The 18,965-nt window shown below is 38.0% G+C and overlaps 1 protein-coding gene across 1 annotated transcript in view; it reads right to left on the reverse strand.

Annotated features, from left to right (window-relative positions):
• HSD17B3 (hydroxysteroid 17-beta dehydrogenase 3) overlaps positions 1–18,965 on the reverse strand; it is a gene marked incomplete at its 5' end in the record, with an annotated part of 68,021 nt that overhangs the window by 20,198 nt on the left and 28,858 nt on the right. Inside the window, 4 exons of the mRNA XM_081066470.1 lie at positions 1,906–1,941; positions 3,223–3,290; positions 4,379–4,486; positions 6,933–7,008. Coding sequence (XP_080922596.1) covers positions 1,906–1,941; positions 3,223–3,290; positions 4,379–4,486; positions 6,933–7,008 — 288 coding nt within the window. The remainder of the gene's footprint in view (positions 1–1,905; positions 1,942–3,222; positions 3,291–4,378; positions 4,487–6,932; positions 7,009–18,965) is intronic.

Consider the following 18,965-nt stretch of genomic DNA (forward strand, 5'->3'; position numbering starts at 1 on the left):
CCATGGATTTTAAGGGAGGTGAGAGAAGGAAAAGGACTAGATGGTGTCATCTCTCTTTCCTTGGCTTTCCCAGTTTCATGGAGGGTATGATTGGAGCACTGGTGGACAGGGCCAGCATGTCCTTGAAATCTCCCAAATGAATTCACTAGCTTAATTGAGCAGATAATCCCAATTAGAACAATAACTTCAGACTTTATTGGTCCCTGTCACAAAGCTCCCATTATTCACTCTCTTATCTCACCTTCCCTTTGACGTCATACTCATCTCCTATCTCTGCCCTTGATAGGGATCGTTACTATTTCTGGATGGCTTCCTTGGAATAATTAAGTGATACTCGTTATGGCTCCAACCAGAGTGGCCAACTGGGTCATGGCATACTCAGAAGCTACCTTCAGTGTGTTTTCTCCGTTACTTAGGGAAGTTAGTAACAGAAGTCTGGCAATATCTAAAATGATTTTTTAGCAAATCAAAGCATTTCTCTGCTAAAGGAGCCAGAGAGTTGTCAAATACATTTGGGAAGCCCTGTGATCAAATGAATCAAGAATGAAAGATCGATGTGTAAAATGATGTGAAAGATTTTAGCAGAAAGGCTGCCAATAACAGTTGGACAAATAAAACCTACCATTTCATCAGCTGGAGGGGACGGGGAGGCCGGTGGTTAAAAGCCATTGATTGCTCAGCATAAAAAGAATACGTGTATCAATAAAAACTGAGCATTAAACCATGAAAAAAAAGGATGATTACAGAAAAACAATAAATGGTGAAAATAATTTTTGTCAGTCCAACTTATCCACCTGAAAAATGTTTTGTTTGGTCTGCTCAGCATCCATTCCCCCATCCTTAGGTTGACACCAACCGCATTTCCTTTGAGAAAGCTGTCCTCCGCTGCCAGTTCATGTTTTCAGGATGAGACTGAGACTCCTGCTGCTTCTCAACCAGGGTCCCAGCTCCATGAAATCAGGGGCCATACCTGATTCACTGCTGCAGTTCCACAGGTCTTCCAGAGTGGTCACAAGGGCGGCCATGCACCCTTGTGAATTTTGTGTACTGAGTAAGGGGGTGAGTGAGGACTGGAAGCTCAGAGTTCACTCGCAAGCCATCGAGGGGGCTCTCACCATTCAGGGAAAGGAAAACACTGTGTTCGCACAAAAGCGCTGTCTACTGACCAAGCATCCAGCTGCCCCCACCCTTAGGCAACACCTTTTTCCAAATTGTCTGCCCAGAGCGGTCCCCTTTTTCTTATTCATGCAACAGCACGGTGTAGGACAGTTTTGTGGTAGTCAAGTCTACAAATGTTTATGTAGTTGACTCTAATCAAAGGACCCGAGTGCTGAATGGCTCCTGATATGTCACTTAGTCCAACACTCTTTTAATAGCAGATGAAGAATCTGAAGTTCAAGGAAGTTAAGTAGCATGCTCAATGCTGTCCGACTAACTAGTAGCTGGGCTGGGATCAGAAATACAACTGAACATGAACTTCAATTCTACAAATATTTATTAAACAAGAGTCCATAAAATCCAAGCTGTGCCCTCTGTCATTTTTCCAAACAAAGCAAGTTTCCCTCTATTTACAAGACTAAAATCAGAGGAAATTATTGGGAAAAAAAAAAAAAAGGTGTCTTGGAATCCTGAATCAGTTTCAGCATCATCAGGTCAAATGTGTTCTGACATGTGACAACACTGAATGCATAAATAGGATTCAAACACTAGGGAGAATGAATCCATCACTGTACTTGATGAAAATAGAGTAAGACAATTAAAAGGCTGCTACATGGCCTCTCAATCAAGTGTGGTTCAATATCAAAGAATTCTGCTTCTACAGAGAAGGAGCCAATTCTCCAGTGTTGCCAAATTCCAACAGCTACTACATTTTTAAGGCATTTAGCGCATACATTGATCACATACCTTCACTACTGAGGTGATGTTACAATGGATGAGGCTCTGTAATAAATAATCACAACCATGGATCAGAAGGATCATCTGAGAAATTCTCCTGAGAAGTAATCAGTGCTAAAGAACCATAAAGTGGGCAAAAGTACATGTCTGAACAGTTCCCTCACTCACTCAGCCTGCAAATTAGGCTTCTCGTTGATGTTCAGCAAGTAGGCACTAGAACTGGGAAACATCTGACATCCACACTATGATTTTATTAAAGTGTGATCTTGACAAGAAGTCAATTAAGAGTTTCCTCAAAAATTTAAAGAATAATATAGATACCGTTTTTCAAAGGGAGATGGTTGATTTCCAGCTGGTGGAAGAAAGGTGAGCATATGTGGGTCTAGAAGACAACAGCGTACAGAATAGAAAGGTGAATGATTGTATGACACAGGGTAGAGGTTCTGGGCTACAGAGGTCAGATACAGAAACTCCTAGGATTACCCAAGACAAACAGAGAGTGAAAGAGGGACAGACACAGAAACAAGCACAAATACAGACATAAATAGATAGAGAGAAGCAAGAATGGAACCTACTTAATGGGCAGACACACATTAAGCCAGAAGAAAGGACCACAGGATAGATGTGTGGCCAGGAGGAGGATTGGCAAGGACATGCACCAATAACATTATATTCCCATGCAGTAGACTCAGGGCTTAAATAGGACCACAGGAATACTTGTGGAATCAGGTAATGGAAACATGACAGCCTGTTCAGAATTGGTATAACTCCATGACTTCAAAGGTCCAGGCTTGGGGAAGACAACAAATAGTGCCTTCGGCGACTGTTAAATACATAACAAATTTACTCATGACCAACAATGGCAGCCATCGGTCTGAGCCAATCTTGCTGAACTTATAGTACCCCCAACCACAGAATTTGTATTGTGGACTTCCCTTACACTGAAAGTTGAACAAATCTTATGATCTGGGAAGACAAAGAAAACCAAAGAACCGGCCTTCTCCACAAGCTCTACATCCACAAGCTGTTAATTTCTCAGGCAGAGAAATTATAAAACAGAGCACAGAGCCCCCAAAAGACTGAGACCACAGGCAGGTACGTTTTGATGTGCAGAGAAGAAGGAAAATGACCTTATCACAGAGATGGTCACGAGCAGTGGTACCCTTGACTGTGGATCAAGCACTAAGATGAAAAGAAACGGAGATCTCCAGATATCCACCTGGAATACAGTATTTTGTCCAGACACCCTTCCCAGGCCTGGTGATAATCCAGTTAGGGGACCCAGTACCTGGTGAGAGGACACCACCCTCAAAAACACAAGCCTACCTGGATGTCATCTGGTGCATTAAGGAATTGGCTCGGGAGAAAGCTTGGAAGCATTCCAACATTGTTGACTGACAGAGAGAAGCAAAACAAAAAGATGTCAGAAGAGCCAATGGCAAGTGTTTATTGAAAGCCTTAAAAATGGTTGTATTCAACCCAGGAATTCTTCTCTTGGGAAGTTTTTTAAGGAAACACATACAAAAAGATTTATATACAAGTTTGTTCAATGCAAAATGATTTGATAACAGTGAGGAAATCTGAGGGGAAAACATTGTGCTCCAATAATAGGAAGCACATTAAATGAATCATGGTGCAGCCATGTGGTACAATGCAAGGCAGGCATTCAAACCTACCGGGGTTTAAAGTTTTATCGACATAGGAAAACATTTGTGAGGTATGGTTTTGCAAAATGTTACAGTACAGTATGTAAGTTTAATCCCAGTTTCGAAAACAGGTGTAGGTATGTGAAGTATGTGTAAATATATGAAAATGTGTATCTGGAAGGATATGCACCAAAATGCTACCCCAGGCTGTTGGGATTTTAAGAAATTTATAATCCTTTTATGTGCTCCTCTACTCTTTCTGTTTTTTCTGCAATGACATATTTTAACTTATTATTAGTAAAAATAATTAGTACTTATTTTTAAAATTCAGCAGGTAGTTTAGAAATCAAACCTTACTTCCTTCTGTGTACAATCACTGTTATAAAATAGCTTGTTTATAAATCATCACAGAAAAAATATGATCTTGTTTCCTGAATAAGAGAATCAATTCTCAAATAACCACACTGACTTGCCATTTCATGGATCAATCACAGCAATGTTTGTTTTCTAAATGAATTCCTTTAGGCAGGTATTTCTGAGATTCCCTCTTCCTGCCAAATGTAAATAGCAGGTCAATGAAAGAAAATTCATTTTAATATTAAGAAATATGGTTAGGAAGGTTGGAATATGTAAGTTTGATACATTCCAAAGCCATATATAAATTTGTTAATCCAGTAACACCTCTTGAAGAATTAAGCTTTAATATTCAGCTTAATACTACAACTTAATATAGAGTCGTGGGTTAAGTTTAAGCCACCATGGAATAATCAAGTGTCACTAAGATTATTATTCCATTGATGTATTATAATAAGCCTTGCATTTCGCAATTTACTTACCTAAAATTCCAATTTCTAAGCCTTTAAGTTTTTCTTCAATATACTCATAGATATCATCCTTGGTAAAATCTGCTTGTATAATCTTCACACTACTCGCTGTAGTCCACTCTGCATTAGAAACAATAGCTATACTTTAATGTACAGAAACCCCAATCTGCCTCTTGCCCAGGGAGTTCCCCCAGTGCTCTTGAGACCAAAGAACACAAGCCCACCACCCAATTAGAAATGAGAAATAGCCCCAGATAAATGCTGGGATATGCTAAAAGATTTGTGAATGATGGTTTCTGTGTGATTCTAAGAGTTAGTACAGTGACAAGTGTATGAGGTCTGACAATTAAATTCATGAGCTTGTTGCAATGATGTTGCTAACCTTTTTTGATATCAGAGGGATTATTCATTATAAATTTCTACCGACTGGACAAACAGTTAACCAAGTTTACTATTTGGAAGTGCTGAAAAGGCTGCATGAAAAAGTTAGACAACCAGAACTTTTGCCAACAATTCGTGGCTCTTACATCACGACAATGCACCAGTTCAGACGGCACTGTCTGTGAGGGAGTTTTTAGCCAGTAAACAAATAACTATATTGAACACCCTCCCTACTCATCTGATCTGGCCCCCAATGACTTCTTTATTTACCTGAAGATAAAGAAAATATTTTTTAAAAGGCATTTTGATGACATTCAGAACATCAAGTGTAGCACAACGACAGCTCTGATGGCCATTCCAGGGAGTTCCAAAATTGCTTTGAAGGGTGGACTAGGCACTGGCATAGGTGCATAGCTTCCCAAGGGGAGTACTTTGAAGGTGACCGTAGTGACATTCAGCAATGAGGTATGCAGCACTTTTTCTAGGATGAGTTGGCAAAATTAATTGTGAGACCTCGTATGCATCAAAACAGATTAAATGCAGTAGTTCTCAAAGTGAAGTCCACAGACCACAGCATCAATATCCCTGGGGAACTTGTTAGAAACACAAAATCTCAGGCTCCACCCCAGACTTGCTGAACCAGGACACCCTGGGAGTGGATCAGCAATCTGTCTGCACAGGAGCTCCAGACTCTGCAACAGCGATCTGTCGCACACCCAAGTGTGAGACTAAGGACTAAGGGCTGTAAGAGCAAAGTGTGATGTTGCCTGTGCTGTGTCAGGTCCCCTCCATGTAGACACAGCAACCCTCTGTATTTGCTCAAGACTTTAGCATTTACCTACACAATAATTTATTTTAATCCTCTCTACAACCCTGTAAAGTAGGTATTATCCCCCATTTTATATTTATTTATTTATCTATCTACCTATCTATTTATTTATTTTAAGGAGGGCACAGCTCACAGTGGCCCATGCAGTGGTAGAACAGGCAACCTTGGTGTTATCAGCACCACGCTCTAACCAATTAAGCTAACTGGCCACCCTTATCTCCAGTTTCCAGAGGAGAAAACTAGGCTCGGAGATGCTAACTACCTTGCCCAAGGGCACCCACATTTTGTTCCTTCCTGCTCTTTCCACTCTTCCATGTGCACTTCCTTTGTGTAGGAGCATTCAGGCAGATATGAAAGCACCAGGCAGATTTTACCAGCCGCTGCCTGCTCAGCGTTGGAGTCAGACCCAATGTTTACGGGGGCAAGTGACCTTGAGGTATAGTTTAAGGGTGGGGGAATGCTTCCAGACTACAGACACTACTTGCTTTTCAAGAGGGCAATGCAAAGTACATTTTAGCATTGTGAGAGAAACAATGAAGAATGTCCTAACTCTGGTCAAAGTTACTTCTGATATCCAGACACAAAACAAAAGCAGAATTCATTGGTTCAAGGGCACTGAACCTTCAAGGTGTGATGGCCTCTCGTGTTTGTCTCCTATCCTTAATCTCCCCCGGGGACACAGGTCGTCCCCTAGACAGCCTGCAATAGTCTTCACGAGTTTTCATAATTAAAGACTCATTCCTTTGAGTTAAGGAGTGTATTAATTACTAAATTAATTATTAAAATGCATATACCTAGAAGGGGCTCCTATGATCATTATTAACTAAGAACACTTCAGAGTGGATCATAATAATAAATTCTGCCTCCTAGGGTTGTACAGTGTACAACCTTCACAACCATACACAGCAGCCTTGGATCAAATCTTTTTTAAAACTCTGACAACCACCAGTAAGCATCGTCCCTCATCCTCCTACCGCAGAGCATAGACATAAGGAAGTGAAGTCACAAACACATATCCTGCTTTCGACTGGTGTGGCAGAAGCAAGCAGGAAGCTGGAGCCTCTGGATGAGGAAGTCTGATTCTAGAGATAAAGATACCGAATCAAAGAAGAGAGTGGACGTACTTGTGCATGAGCCTCTTCCTGCTTCACCTGGCCCAAAGAATCACTGATGAATGAAAGCCCCTGCTTTACAGCTTGCACTTAACTTTGTAAACGGAACTCCCACAGGAGGACCAGCTCCCCGTGCTCCAAAGAACAGATGTAGGGATGCAGATGGTACATCCACAGGCTTGACAAGAGCAGACCTGGCTAATGGACTCCACAGACATCTCCCTTATCCTTCAGGGTTACTCACCAATCTCCGAGGCAACGGCTTGTAGTTTTTCCAGTGTCCGGCTGATCAGTACGACATTGAGTCCTCGTCTTGCTAGCTGAGGGTGGTGGTGGGAAAACCAAAAAAGACAAAGATGATGAGCAGACAGGAAGGCTTGATTTAAAGGTGAATTGGGGCATCACCCACTTGGTGAAGTGCTTGCTTCTCCTGGGTTTAAATATGCAGAATGTAACAAAGCTTTCTGGCTTATGAGCAAAACCATCACTCTGGCCAGGCTAATCATGACATAATCATAGTAGTTCATTTGTGTGTGTTTACGATGTGCCAGGAACTAATTCTAAGTTTCCTTTTGTATAGACCGACAATCTGAATGCTCTCCAATCTGAAACGCCGGGGGTCGGATGTGTGTTGGAAATCAGAATGTGGAGGATGTTATACTATCATTCATGTAATATGGTCTAGGGCAGTGCCCCCTAATAAAAAACAGTATTTCTGCAGCAACTTTTGAGCTGCTTTGCTTTTATAAGGTCATTCTTCTTGTGGTTCACTTCACATGGAACCTTTCTTCCTGTTCTCTGGCTCCCAACAGAGCAGAAAACAGAATAGGGAACCAGAAGGTAAACGGTTATTTCCCCAAGATCAGCAAGGAATTCTCTTCAGAATGGATACTGCTTAGACTCGGGTTGGGGGACCGAGTGATAGTGTGCAGAAGTGGTATGCATTAACAGGGCATAGGGCAATGCATAAATTCTGTGTGCTGAGTGTCACACCTTAAAATGCTACAGGTGAGAGAACTTAAAGCTTTTCCTCAAGATGAAAGGGAAAACCAACATTCACGTGAACAGAGACTGATGACATTTGAGTTAATGACAAAAAATCCAGTTCATTAAAATTTCTCTGTGGTTTTAGTTAAATGATTTATACTGTTTTTTAAATTGTGGTAAAATGCACATAACATAAAATTTGCCAATACATGCAATGTTTCATGAATTTGCATGGGCACCCCATGGTGCCCACGCTCATTCTGTTATTATTCCAGTTTTAGTATGTGAGCTGCCGAAGTGAGCACTGCGCCAGTATTTTAATAAGGAATTACATATGATGAAAAACACATAACAAGCTGAATTAAAGACTAGAATATAGGATTTTCAATAACCAATACTGTATTTTGCCATGTATAATGTGCTCCTGTGTATAATGCGCACCCACATTTTTAGCCCAAACTTTCAGGGAAAAAATCTTTAATTTTAATTTTTTAATTCAAATTTTTATTTGTTTTCATTTTGGTACTTGTGTTTTGTATTATAAAGGAATTTTAGCATTTAGTTTTTAATATATTATGGTACAAAAAATTTTATGTAACAAATAATTACAAAACACAAGAACTGATACAAGGTACAAAAAATGTTATGTACCGGTAACAAATTTACGATATTTACACATCGTAGAAGGCCAAAAACTCTTCATCGTTGCAAGTTCCTCATAAGTTCAACAAAACTGATGATCATATTCCAGGGTATTATGTTGCCTGTGGATATCATTATTGATTTTTAGAGTTACACTTATACCTCATAAGCATAAATAAAAGAATTTAAATATTTCTATACATATGGAATTAGTACTACCTATGTATAATGTGCATCCTTATTTTTCCCTCACAGATTTGGGCAAAAATGTGTGCTTTATACATGGCAAAATATGGTAATTCAATCTTCAAGCCATGGTCTCAGAATCACCCAGGAAGGTGTCAAAAAAACACCAATTCCTACTAAAACCATCTAAAAACAAATCTCTGGGGTTGAAGCCTCAGTATTTACATCTTTTTCTATTTAAATTTATTAAAATATACCTTTAAATACACAAGTACGTTCTCATTGTAAAATATGTCCCTGATGCTCCACTGTCCCATTTCCCCACCCACCCTCGGCTCTCACTGCCTTTAGTTCGGTGTCGATCCTTCCTAACTTTACCTTTGCATCTACATACACACATACGTACATATAGAAATAAATGTTTTGTGGGGGTTCTTTCTTTTCACACTTTATTAATGGCATTATACAAGTGAGTATTGTCTTTTTGACTTAATGATGTGTCTTTACCTCAACGTATGGTACCTGTTTCCACATCAGTCCATGTTGAGCCACTCGATTCTCTTTTATTGCTTCAGAGTGTTTATAAGTCACTTTTCGATGAGCATTTCAGCTGTTTTCAAGTTTTCGTATTACCAATACTGCTACCATGAAGACCCTTCTATATAGCTCTTTAAATATACCTAGAGTGAACTAATTCCTAGAGTATATAGACAAGAAGTGGAATCAAAGGGTTCATGCTTTTAAAATTTTAACAGTATTGTCAAAATGTACTCCCTTAAAACTGTATCATCAAAAACAAATATAGCTATTTCTCTACTCTATGGCCAGTATTTTATATCAACAAACTTTTTAACTTTTACCAACCTAATGAAAAAGAAATTATATACCTTTATTGTTTTAATTTGCATTTTTCCAATTAACAGTGGAGCTGAGTATGTTTTTGTATGTCTATGTGTGAATATCACTATATAATCTCTTGCCCATTCTTCTACTGGGTTATGTGTCATTTTCTTATAAATTTGTAAGAGGTTTTTTTTTAATGTGTTCTGTGTTTTAATTATTGGCCACTATAAATATAACAAGTATTTTCTCCTTTGTTTAATGTTATCAAGTTTGTGAATATTTTTCTTAGGGTTTTAAATTTTTTTCCTTTATAATTTTCTCTAACTCCAGGGATATAAATAGATTTTCCTATAACTCTTTGTAGCTTTGTTGTTGTTTATTTTTGAAAATAGTGTGAGGTTAAAATCATCTAACATTATTTTTTTCAAAATATGTATGTAGTTGTCTCAACATTTTTTATTTGTCCATTCTTTCCTGATTTGAAAAGCTAACTTAGTCATATGCAAAATTTTCATAGGTACATGGGTCTATTTCTGATCTATCCGTTCCATTTCACTGATCTATTTCTTAATTTCAATGCCATTGCCACTTCTGATTTAATCACAATCTTATAATAGGCTTTGGTATCTGATGTCTGAAAGAGGAAGTCCCTACCACTTATTATTCTCTTTTAAAATGTTTTTATCTTCTTAGTTTAATTTTCCAGATAAAATTGTGTTTTTCTAAAAATACAACTTATATTGTATTTAATTGTATATTGTATTTAATACATTGTATTTTATATAATGTATTACAATATTATATTGAAATTAGAGGTATGTAAAGGGAAAGTTACATCTTTGCAGTAATCAGTTTTCTCATCCATAAATATGGTATCCTTTTATTCAAATTGCATACATTCTTCTAAAAACTTTTAGAAGTATATAAATCTTGGATATTTCTCATTAATTTGTATTAGTTAAGATAACGTTACCCACTGTAACAAAAAAAATTGCAAATTTTCAGCGACTTGACCCAAGGAAGTTTGTTTTTTGTCTTATATAACAGACTCTATTCCACATAGTCATTCAGGGCCCACAGCTGAAAAAGTCTATACCACCTGCAACACTAGGTTTCTAAGATTGTCTTGGGCATTGATATCCAGCCAGTGCAAGGATTAAAGCAGGGTGGAGCAGATACAGCCCCTGCCTTAACCACCTTGACCAAGAAGTGACACACATCATTTCTGTTTGATTTCATTGGAAAAATTAGTCACATGCTCCTACCTAGATGTAAAGGAGTCTGGGAAATTCCCTGGCTGGGCAACCACTTATCAGCTACAACTCTATACCAATAAGAAAGAGTAGGGATCTGAGGGGACATGTAGCTGTTCTTGCCACCAATATCTTAAGTTTATTTGTTGCCATTGTGAATTAAATTATTATGGAAAGAAGAAGAAACTCTAGAATAAAACACCTAGGTTCAATTCCTGTTTCCACGACTTGTACCTGTTTGCACAAGTCACTCAACTTTGTCTTTTGGTTTCCTCATTGGCGAAACAAGGACACTAATAGATCTATTTGTTCTGAGGATAAAATGAGAAATTACATTAAAAAGTGCATGGCACAGAACCTGTCATATTAAAAGACTCAATAGTATTAGCCATTTTTTTCTATATATTCTAATTTGTTAATATTTGTGATTAGAAATTCCACCCAGCCACCTAGGTAAAAAGTCTTTTATTGCATTCTAATTGTTTGTTCATGAATGTTTGGCTTTTTATCATGAACAATAATATTCTCTACAAAGTACAGTTTTGTCCTTTCCTTTCCAATATTTGCATATTTTTAACCTAATTATCTTAACTAACACCTCCAGCACCATGTTAAGCAAACATAGTGCCTTTTCCTTGTAGGGGGGCGGGTGCCTGTAAGGCACCATCACATAACTGAGAAGCATGAGATAGAGGAAGTTACTTGGGTAACACCCGCATTCTGTAGGATGTGTCCGGATGGCTTAAGACTGCTAGCCTGCAGCAACCCTTCTTATGTTAATGCCCCTCCACCCAGCAAAAGAATGTATATAACCCCTGATTGAGCTGTAATAAAGAGAGACTTGATCAGAACTCCTGTCTTGTCTCTGGTCTTTGTGTCTCCCATTTTCTTCCCTTCTAGGTGCTTCGGGGTCCCTCGTGTAGTGTCCCGCGGGTCGGGACATTTCCTTACTAAACTGAGAACACTTAATGTTTCTCAATACGAAGCATGATGTTTCCATTATTTCTGGAAGATGTTGTTTATCAATTTAAGAACATCTTCATCTATTTCTTTTTTCTAAATTATTTTTTTTTAAATTGATGGATTCTGTTTGCTAATATTTAAGTCAGATCCTAAAACTCTTGTGTTATCTTTGTCCCATTTTGGTATCAGAATCATGTTAATCTGTCTACACACTTTATGAAACATGTGGGGTAACCAATTTGTCCCAGGATTTTCCCAATTTTAAAACTGAAAGTCCCATATCCCAGGAACTGCTTCAGTCCAAGACAAATCAAAATGGTTAGTCATCCTAGAATTTTTATTTTTACCTATTCTTCGAAGATTTAGTAATATTTGCTTGTAAAAATGTCTAGGTGTTTTATTTAAGTACAGCCTTTTCCATTTCTTCCATGAGTATTGATCTCTTGATATTTTTCAGTGATTCATTTTCTTTTTTGGTCTTTATCAAGAATCAGTTTTGGTTGATCAGTTCAGTTTGAACTTATCTCCTCAGTTTATTCCTACGTTTCCTATGTCATCAATTTTTGTTCCTCTCTTTATTAATTTAATCCTTCTATCTCTGTTGGATTTATTTTGTTACTTTTCTAGAATTTCTTGAAAGCTAAGAAAAGTGATACTTACAGTATTTCTTATTTTCTAGTACATGCATTTAAAGCCCAAACTTTTCTGTCTTATTAGGGAGACCACTTCAGGGATGCTGTAGATGCCTGATCACTGCACTGTACACCGGAAGCTGAAGCTGAATAATAATGAATGTCAACTATAATTTAATATATATGTATATATTCACAAGAAGTGGAGTACAGCATAAGAAATAGAGACAGTGAAAATGTAATGGCTGTATGTGATGTCAGAGGGGTAGTAGATTGGGGTAGGGGGTTATCACTTTGTGAGGGGTATAAATGATAAACGTCTAACTATTACAGTGTTTTGTACACATGAAATAAATAAATAAATAAATAAATAAATAAATAAATAAATAAATAAATAAATATAAAGCCCAAACTTTTAATCTGTACAGCACTCTGACCTTAATTCACAGAGGTGTCCATTTTTATTATATCTTTCCTTTAATCTGAGAGCTACTTAGAAGAATAATTTTTCAATATAGATGAGGGGGTGGATATCATTTTCTAAGATTATTTTTAATTTTATTGCACAGTGTTCAGTAAATGTAATGGTATGTTTTTTGCCATCGGTAATTTACCATGATTTACTTTGTAGCCTACTAAGCAAACAACTTTTATAGATGTTACATATACCGTGTTTCCCTGAAAATAAAACTGGGTCTTACATTAATTTTTACTCCAAAAGATGCATTAGGGCTTATGTTCAGGAGATGTCATCCTGAAAAATCATGCTAGGGCTTAATTTCCGGTTAGGTCTGATTTTCGGGGAAACACGGTATATCCTTAAAGAATGTGTATTTGATCTTTGTTGGCTACCCAGTTTTATGCTGTTGTGCATTAAACTAAACTTGAGGTTTACTTCAATACACTATAATGGCTTACCAAATATTAGTTAAACCAGTATGAGAAGATATTCAGATCTTTTGTGCCTTTATTTTTATTTATGTAACAAGATGTTAAATTAGAAGTTTCAACAGAAGTGCTAAGATCCAAAAGATATCAGATCACAAAGTGATTTCAAGAAGAAAACCAAGAAAAAAATGTTCAAAACAATATCTAAGAACTGATAGTGTGATTCTTGAGCTCTTCCCAATGGACTCATATAAAATTTATAACAAGTAGAGTGGCAATTAAGAAGGATTTGTGAAGAAGGTTGATTTGGTCACCCAGCTGTGTCACCCAAGGGCAGTGTGAGGGAGAAGCATTGCCTGCCTCTCACCTCAAGTCAACAGAGAGGAGTATTATCCCATCTTATTTCATGTTTTATACAACACTGAACCTTATTGTTCTTTATCCCTCTTTCCCCTCCTTTTTTATTTTTTATTTATTTTTTTTTGTCTGAATGAGTTAGTATAGCATAGGCAATCCTGTGGTAAAAAGTTAACTCTAAAATCTCAGCAGTTTAGCATAGCAAAGGTTTATTTCTTATTCATTACGCTCAGACTGTAGACCCACACTTGACCAAGGCCCCCCAAAATCTATGGGCAAGAAACTGTGGCTTATTGGTGCTCTGCCATTGGAGTGTTCTGTTGCCACCATCCAGACTTGTCTGAGTGTTTCTTCTGGACCAGATGTGGGAGAGAACTGGTGTAGGATTAGATTCTATCCACAACTACCATGTTTCCCTGAAAATAAGACTGGGTCTTATATTAATTTTTGCTCCAAAAGACGCATCAGGGTTTCTATTCAGGGGATGTCGTCCTGAAAAATCATACTAGGGCTTATTTTCAGGTTAGGTCTTATTTTGGGGGAAATGCCATATTACCTCAAGGACAAAGAGACCTTAGCAGAAGCGCAGCTGGAGGAAGAGTGAGAGGCAGGATGTAGGATGAAGGCATGTTCACCAGGGCCAAGGTCAGACGCACTCACTGTGGTGGAGAACTCAAAAAAGGGACCCATCGGCAGTGTCAATCCCACATAGTCGCCAGGCCCTGAGAGCAAGACGCTGTTCACAAGGGTACCAGGTACATAAGACCCTGAGGATCCCTCTTCCTTCTCCTCCCTGCCCACCCTCTCTGAGCCTCCTGCTCCTTAAGATACCTCCAGTAGCAACCCGGAAAAGGAAAAATGCTAGGCCAGGAAAGACAGAAAACAGACCACAGCACCATGTCATGTCCCACTGCTCATGGTCTCCAAAACAGGTCCCAGTTGGGTGAAGGAGAGGAGATTTACCTTTAGTTTATGCTCAGTGTTTGATTATTGCAGGTGATTGGACACTGGTAACCACAGAATTGAAACTATGTTTGCATCTGGAAGTGACCAGAGGACTTCATTTCACCTGAGAAGGATCAGTGAAGAATGGGACCAGAGGCAGAGAAAGAGCCTCCACTATGAAGCCAGTTCAAAGTGATAAAAGGAAACAGAGTGATTGTGAGTGTGCCCAGTGAGTCCTATCAGGCCTGATTTTAAAAATACTGGTCACATTTTATATTTACTTTTCTAAAAGAGACATGCAAATCACCCTCAATGGTGTAAATCTGTCAATGACTTCTATTCCTATCAGTTTCTACATTCAATATTTTAGTTATCTTGTCAGAAAAAGAATAGGCTCAATATTAATAATCTGAATTTCATCAATATGAATATTTCCCTTTTATCGTCTTGAATTATACTTTGTCTGACACTAATATTGTTTCTACTCCTCTCCTTTCTTCTTCATTTTCCTAGTATATATTTTTCCATTTCTTTATTTGTAACCTTCCTGTATTGGACACTGGGGTTTTTTTTTAGCCCCATCTGAGTATCTACTTAACAGCAAATTTAACCAAGTCACATGAAGGAGATCGCAGATTTGTTACACCAACTCCTACTATCTTATTTTAGTTTCTCTATTACTCCATTTTGTTATTTTTCTCTCTTTGTAGTAAGCAGGATAAGATAGGCAATGCTGCAGTAACAAATTAGCCCCAATCTCAGTGGCTTGATGCAAGAAAGGTTTGTCCTTCCTCACACAATGTCTTCTGCAGGTAAACCAAACATCCAGGCCAGCTTCCTCCAAGCAATGACTTAGGGAGCTAAGTGTTTCTTCCCCCCTGGAACTAGGATGAGGCTAGCGGAGAACCTAATGTGCAAAAATTAAGGAGGTTCTGACTCTTAGGTTCATGGTCTCCTTAGTCCCCACCCTATTTTTTCATCTAATGGCTCCATCCTCTCACCACAAGGCCCCCACTGCTACACCACATATTGAGCAAGTGAGCACTGAATTTGATTATAGTGTAGCAAAGACAAACTCATATCTTTTTAAAAATATAAGTTACAAGAACAAGAATAGCCAATTTTTTTCTCAAACTAAATACAGAAAACCCAGTTCTGCATCTGGATTTTAAAAATGTTGAAATACATGAAAAATGCTTACAAAATCATGAACATTTTACAATAATTCATACAAACAAAATGATACACTTTACACATATTAGAAAGTTTGCACATGGGAGGAAGGGGGTTAGAGGATGGGAATAAAAGGAAAAAAATGAGAGTGGGACTTCATATGAATCAATGATGATAATTCAACCCTCTGTGTCTTTGACTAACAAATAAAGAGAAGGAAGAGGAAGAAAAAAAAGTGGGGTGAAGCATGGAGAAAGGATAAAAATAGAAAAAATAGAGTATACCTGCCTAGGTAGACTCATATTTTGATGGAAATGACTGTAATAAATGTGTCATCTCCCTACCATTCAGTTTATTAAGTAAATTATACCAATTTTACATTTTACAATACCCATGCAACAACTTAATTTTCTTGTCCATAAATGCTTACTTTACAGCTGCCTTTAGCCATTCTAGTTTATTTTTCCTGTTAGGTTACCCCTAGCCTTATCAATGAGTAAGACTACAGTTGCACCATTCTGATAAAGAATTTTTAATTTTGGTGTTAAATCATTAAAGAAAACTTTATCCCAAACTTTGATACATGCAAAATGATTATTGCTTGATTTTTTGTTAATATCATCTTAGGATATTTTCTAATAAGCCTGCTTAACCTCATCTGACACTTTGGGGCAGGTGACTTTACTGTTACAGAATCATTGTTTAACCCATCTTAGCCGATGAAGGTGCAGACAGCTCACAGCCAGCAAGGTTAGAAACAGAGGAGTTTATAGTCTGGCAGAGAAGCTAACAGAGACGATATGATTATTACCCCGTAGAAAGTTAGCCCATCTGGTATCTAACTCGAATATTATTTCTCATTCCTTTCCCAACTGACTATATAAATCCCTGTTACTCAAATGTTCTTCAATCTGCTCTTTTGTCTTCCTGCTGTATCCTTCCTTATGAAGCTGAACAAAAATTTAACAAGTGCTAACATGCATGTTTGTTGGAGAATTGTGCTCTTAAAATGCTGAACATGATATTTTGAGTTATTTGGCTAAATGAACACAACGGTTATAATATAACCTTAATGTGTGCAAGATTTCAGAAATGGATGTTCTACCATGCTCTATTAAGACCAAGAATATCAGAAAGGAGTTTTAACATTGGGCTTTATGATATTTTTAAGACACACACCTAAAACATAAGGTCACAGAAAGGTGGAAACTAAAAACAAAAAAAATATATTATATATATAAGATGAATGAATACCAACCAAAAGAGAAAAAGTCACAGCTTTATTAATATCAATCAAAACAAGCATTAAATCAAATAAGTATTATTAGAAATAAAGACTAGTGAAAGATTCAATTTGTCAGGAAGTTATAGCAGTTCTAATCCAGGATTACCAAATAAAATAAATTAACAGAGAACTCCAAGGAGAGTTGAAAAGTACACCATTAGAATTGGTGAAAATTTTTTAATTTTTTAAAAAAGTTTTGATTTTTAATTTTTTTTAGAAATTTGAAATTTAAAGAGAAAAGAGAGAAAAATGAAAACTTCATTAGAAGAGTTGGAAGATATAATTGATGAAATCCTTTTGCAGACAGGAAAGCAAAGACACAAAGAAATAGAAATTATTAGATGAAAAGAAACAAATAGAGGAAGAATTCAGGATCTGAAATGTAGGAGTTCCAGAAATGATATCATCCAACTCCTGAGCAGTTAAAATTCCAGCAAGAGAGAGAAAATGAAGAGGATGAATGTAAACACTCTGGCCCAACTTACTCTGTGGAGCAACCAAGCTGTGTCCTCCACTACTGAGCCTGTCAGTATTTTGGCTTGTTTTCTGAACATAACTGTTGAGCCTTCCCAATCTTTTATGAACTAGATGATAGCCCTGCATATATGTGTTTCTGGCCAAAGTTTTATAACTAGAGTACGAGAATGTTACCAAAAAAAAAATTATGCCAATAAACTTGAAAATTTAAGTGAAATGAACATATTTCTAGAAAAATATAAACCTGAGATATCACCAAAATGGTGACGTGAGGTGAGCCTCTGTAAATTTCCCCTAGAATTTACAACTAATCGAACAACTATAACTCCACAAAGGACTCCCTGCACAGCAGACAGGCAAGACGAAGAGGCCCAGTACTCAATTCACCCAAAGGTGGGCAAATTGAGCAAACAGGGGAGGAAGGAAGGAAGAAGTGTGGAGACAGAGCCGCGCAGGCACCGGAGAGAGACCTAGCTCAGTGCTCCGAGCTCGCTGCATCCCGGAACTACTGCAACTGTGGGAGAGGGAAGAACTCGGACTGCTAGGACTCTGTTTATGGCCCACAGGGCTGAGGGGAAAGCATATAACGCGGCTAAAACCAATGCTCACGGCAGACCTTGGAACAAAGACTGAAGGAAGAAGGCTAAAAACAATGGTTTAAGCACTCAATGCCGAGCAAAGAATGGAAGCCGTAGACACTGAGACTAGCAGAGCCGCTCTACCCTCCCAGAGCTCATTCAGCCCCCACCAGCCCCATGCTAGAAGAGGAACAGTAGCAGTGTCAGATCAAAAGAACAAAATATTTGAGGTTCTGAGAACTGTGGACCGCAGACATAGGTTCTCAGCCCAACTAGTTCCGGCAAAGGGGAGGAAGCTGTGGAAGCAGGATCTGCTGTGGTGGTGGTTGCCACCATTGCTCTGGGCCACCTCTCACAACTGACCCCGCCCCTGGCCACACCTATCTGGGTGGAACCCTGCAGAAGGAAACAGAATGGCTGAAACATACAGGCTCTGAATCTGGTGCAGGAAGACTTTGGAACTTCAAAAGCTTTCTGCATACCCACACAGACACTGTGCCCTGTGACCCAGGTGAACTATTAACAGAAGAGAAGCCCGTCTCCCAGGAAATCCCCCCCATTGTGTGAGAGGCTATAATAGTGCAGAGAAAACATAGCATTACCGTGTGAGAGAGAAATAAGGCTTCCGTCGGAGAGAAAATAAAATATTCTACTAACAAGTACCGGAAAACAAAAGAAAATCACTTCCTATCAACCTGTTGCAGAAGCCACTCCTGTAGATGTCTAAGAAGACAAATAATAAATCAGTAATTGCCATGAATAACCAAGGAAACAGACAGCTTAGAAAGAAAGTGAACAGTCTTCAGAAAATGAACTTAAAGATATGGAAATATGTGACTTAAATGACAGATAATTCAAGATTGTAGCTCTGAAAAAACACAAAAAGATGCAAGAAAACACAGAAAGGCAGTTCAATGAACTCAGAAACACAATCAAAGAACAACATGAACATTTTACAAAAGAGATTGAAATTTTAAAAAAAAAACAACCAAATAGAATATCTGGAGATTAAGAACTCAATAGAAGAAATTAAGAATGAAATAACCAACTTAGGCAGTAGAGTTGATC

The sequence above is a fragment of the Rhinolophus hipposideros genome, assembly GCF_964194185.1.
Source record: "Rhinolophus hipposideros genome assembly, chromosome: 11".
NCBI classification, from domain to species: Eukaryota; Metazoa; Chordata; class Mammalia; order Chiroptera; family Rhinolophidae; genus Rhinolophus; species Rhinolophus hipposideros.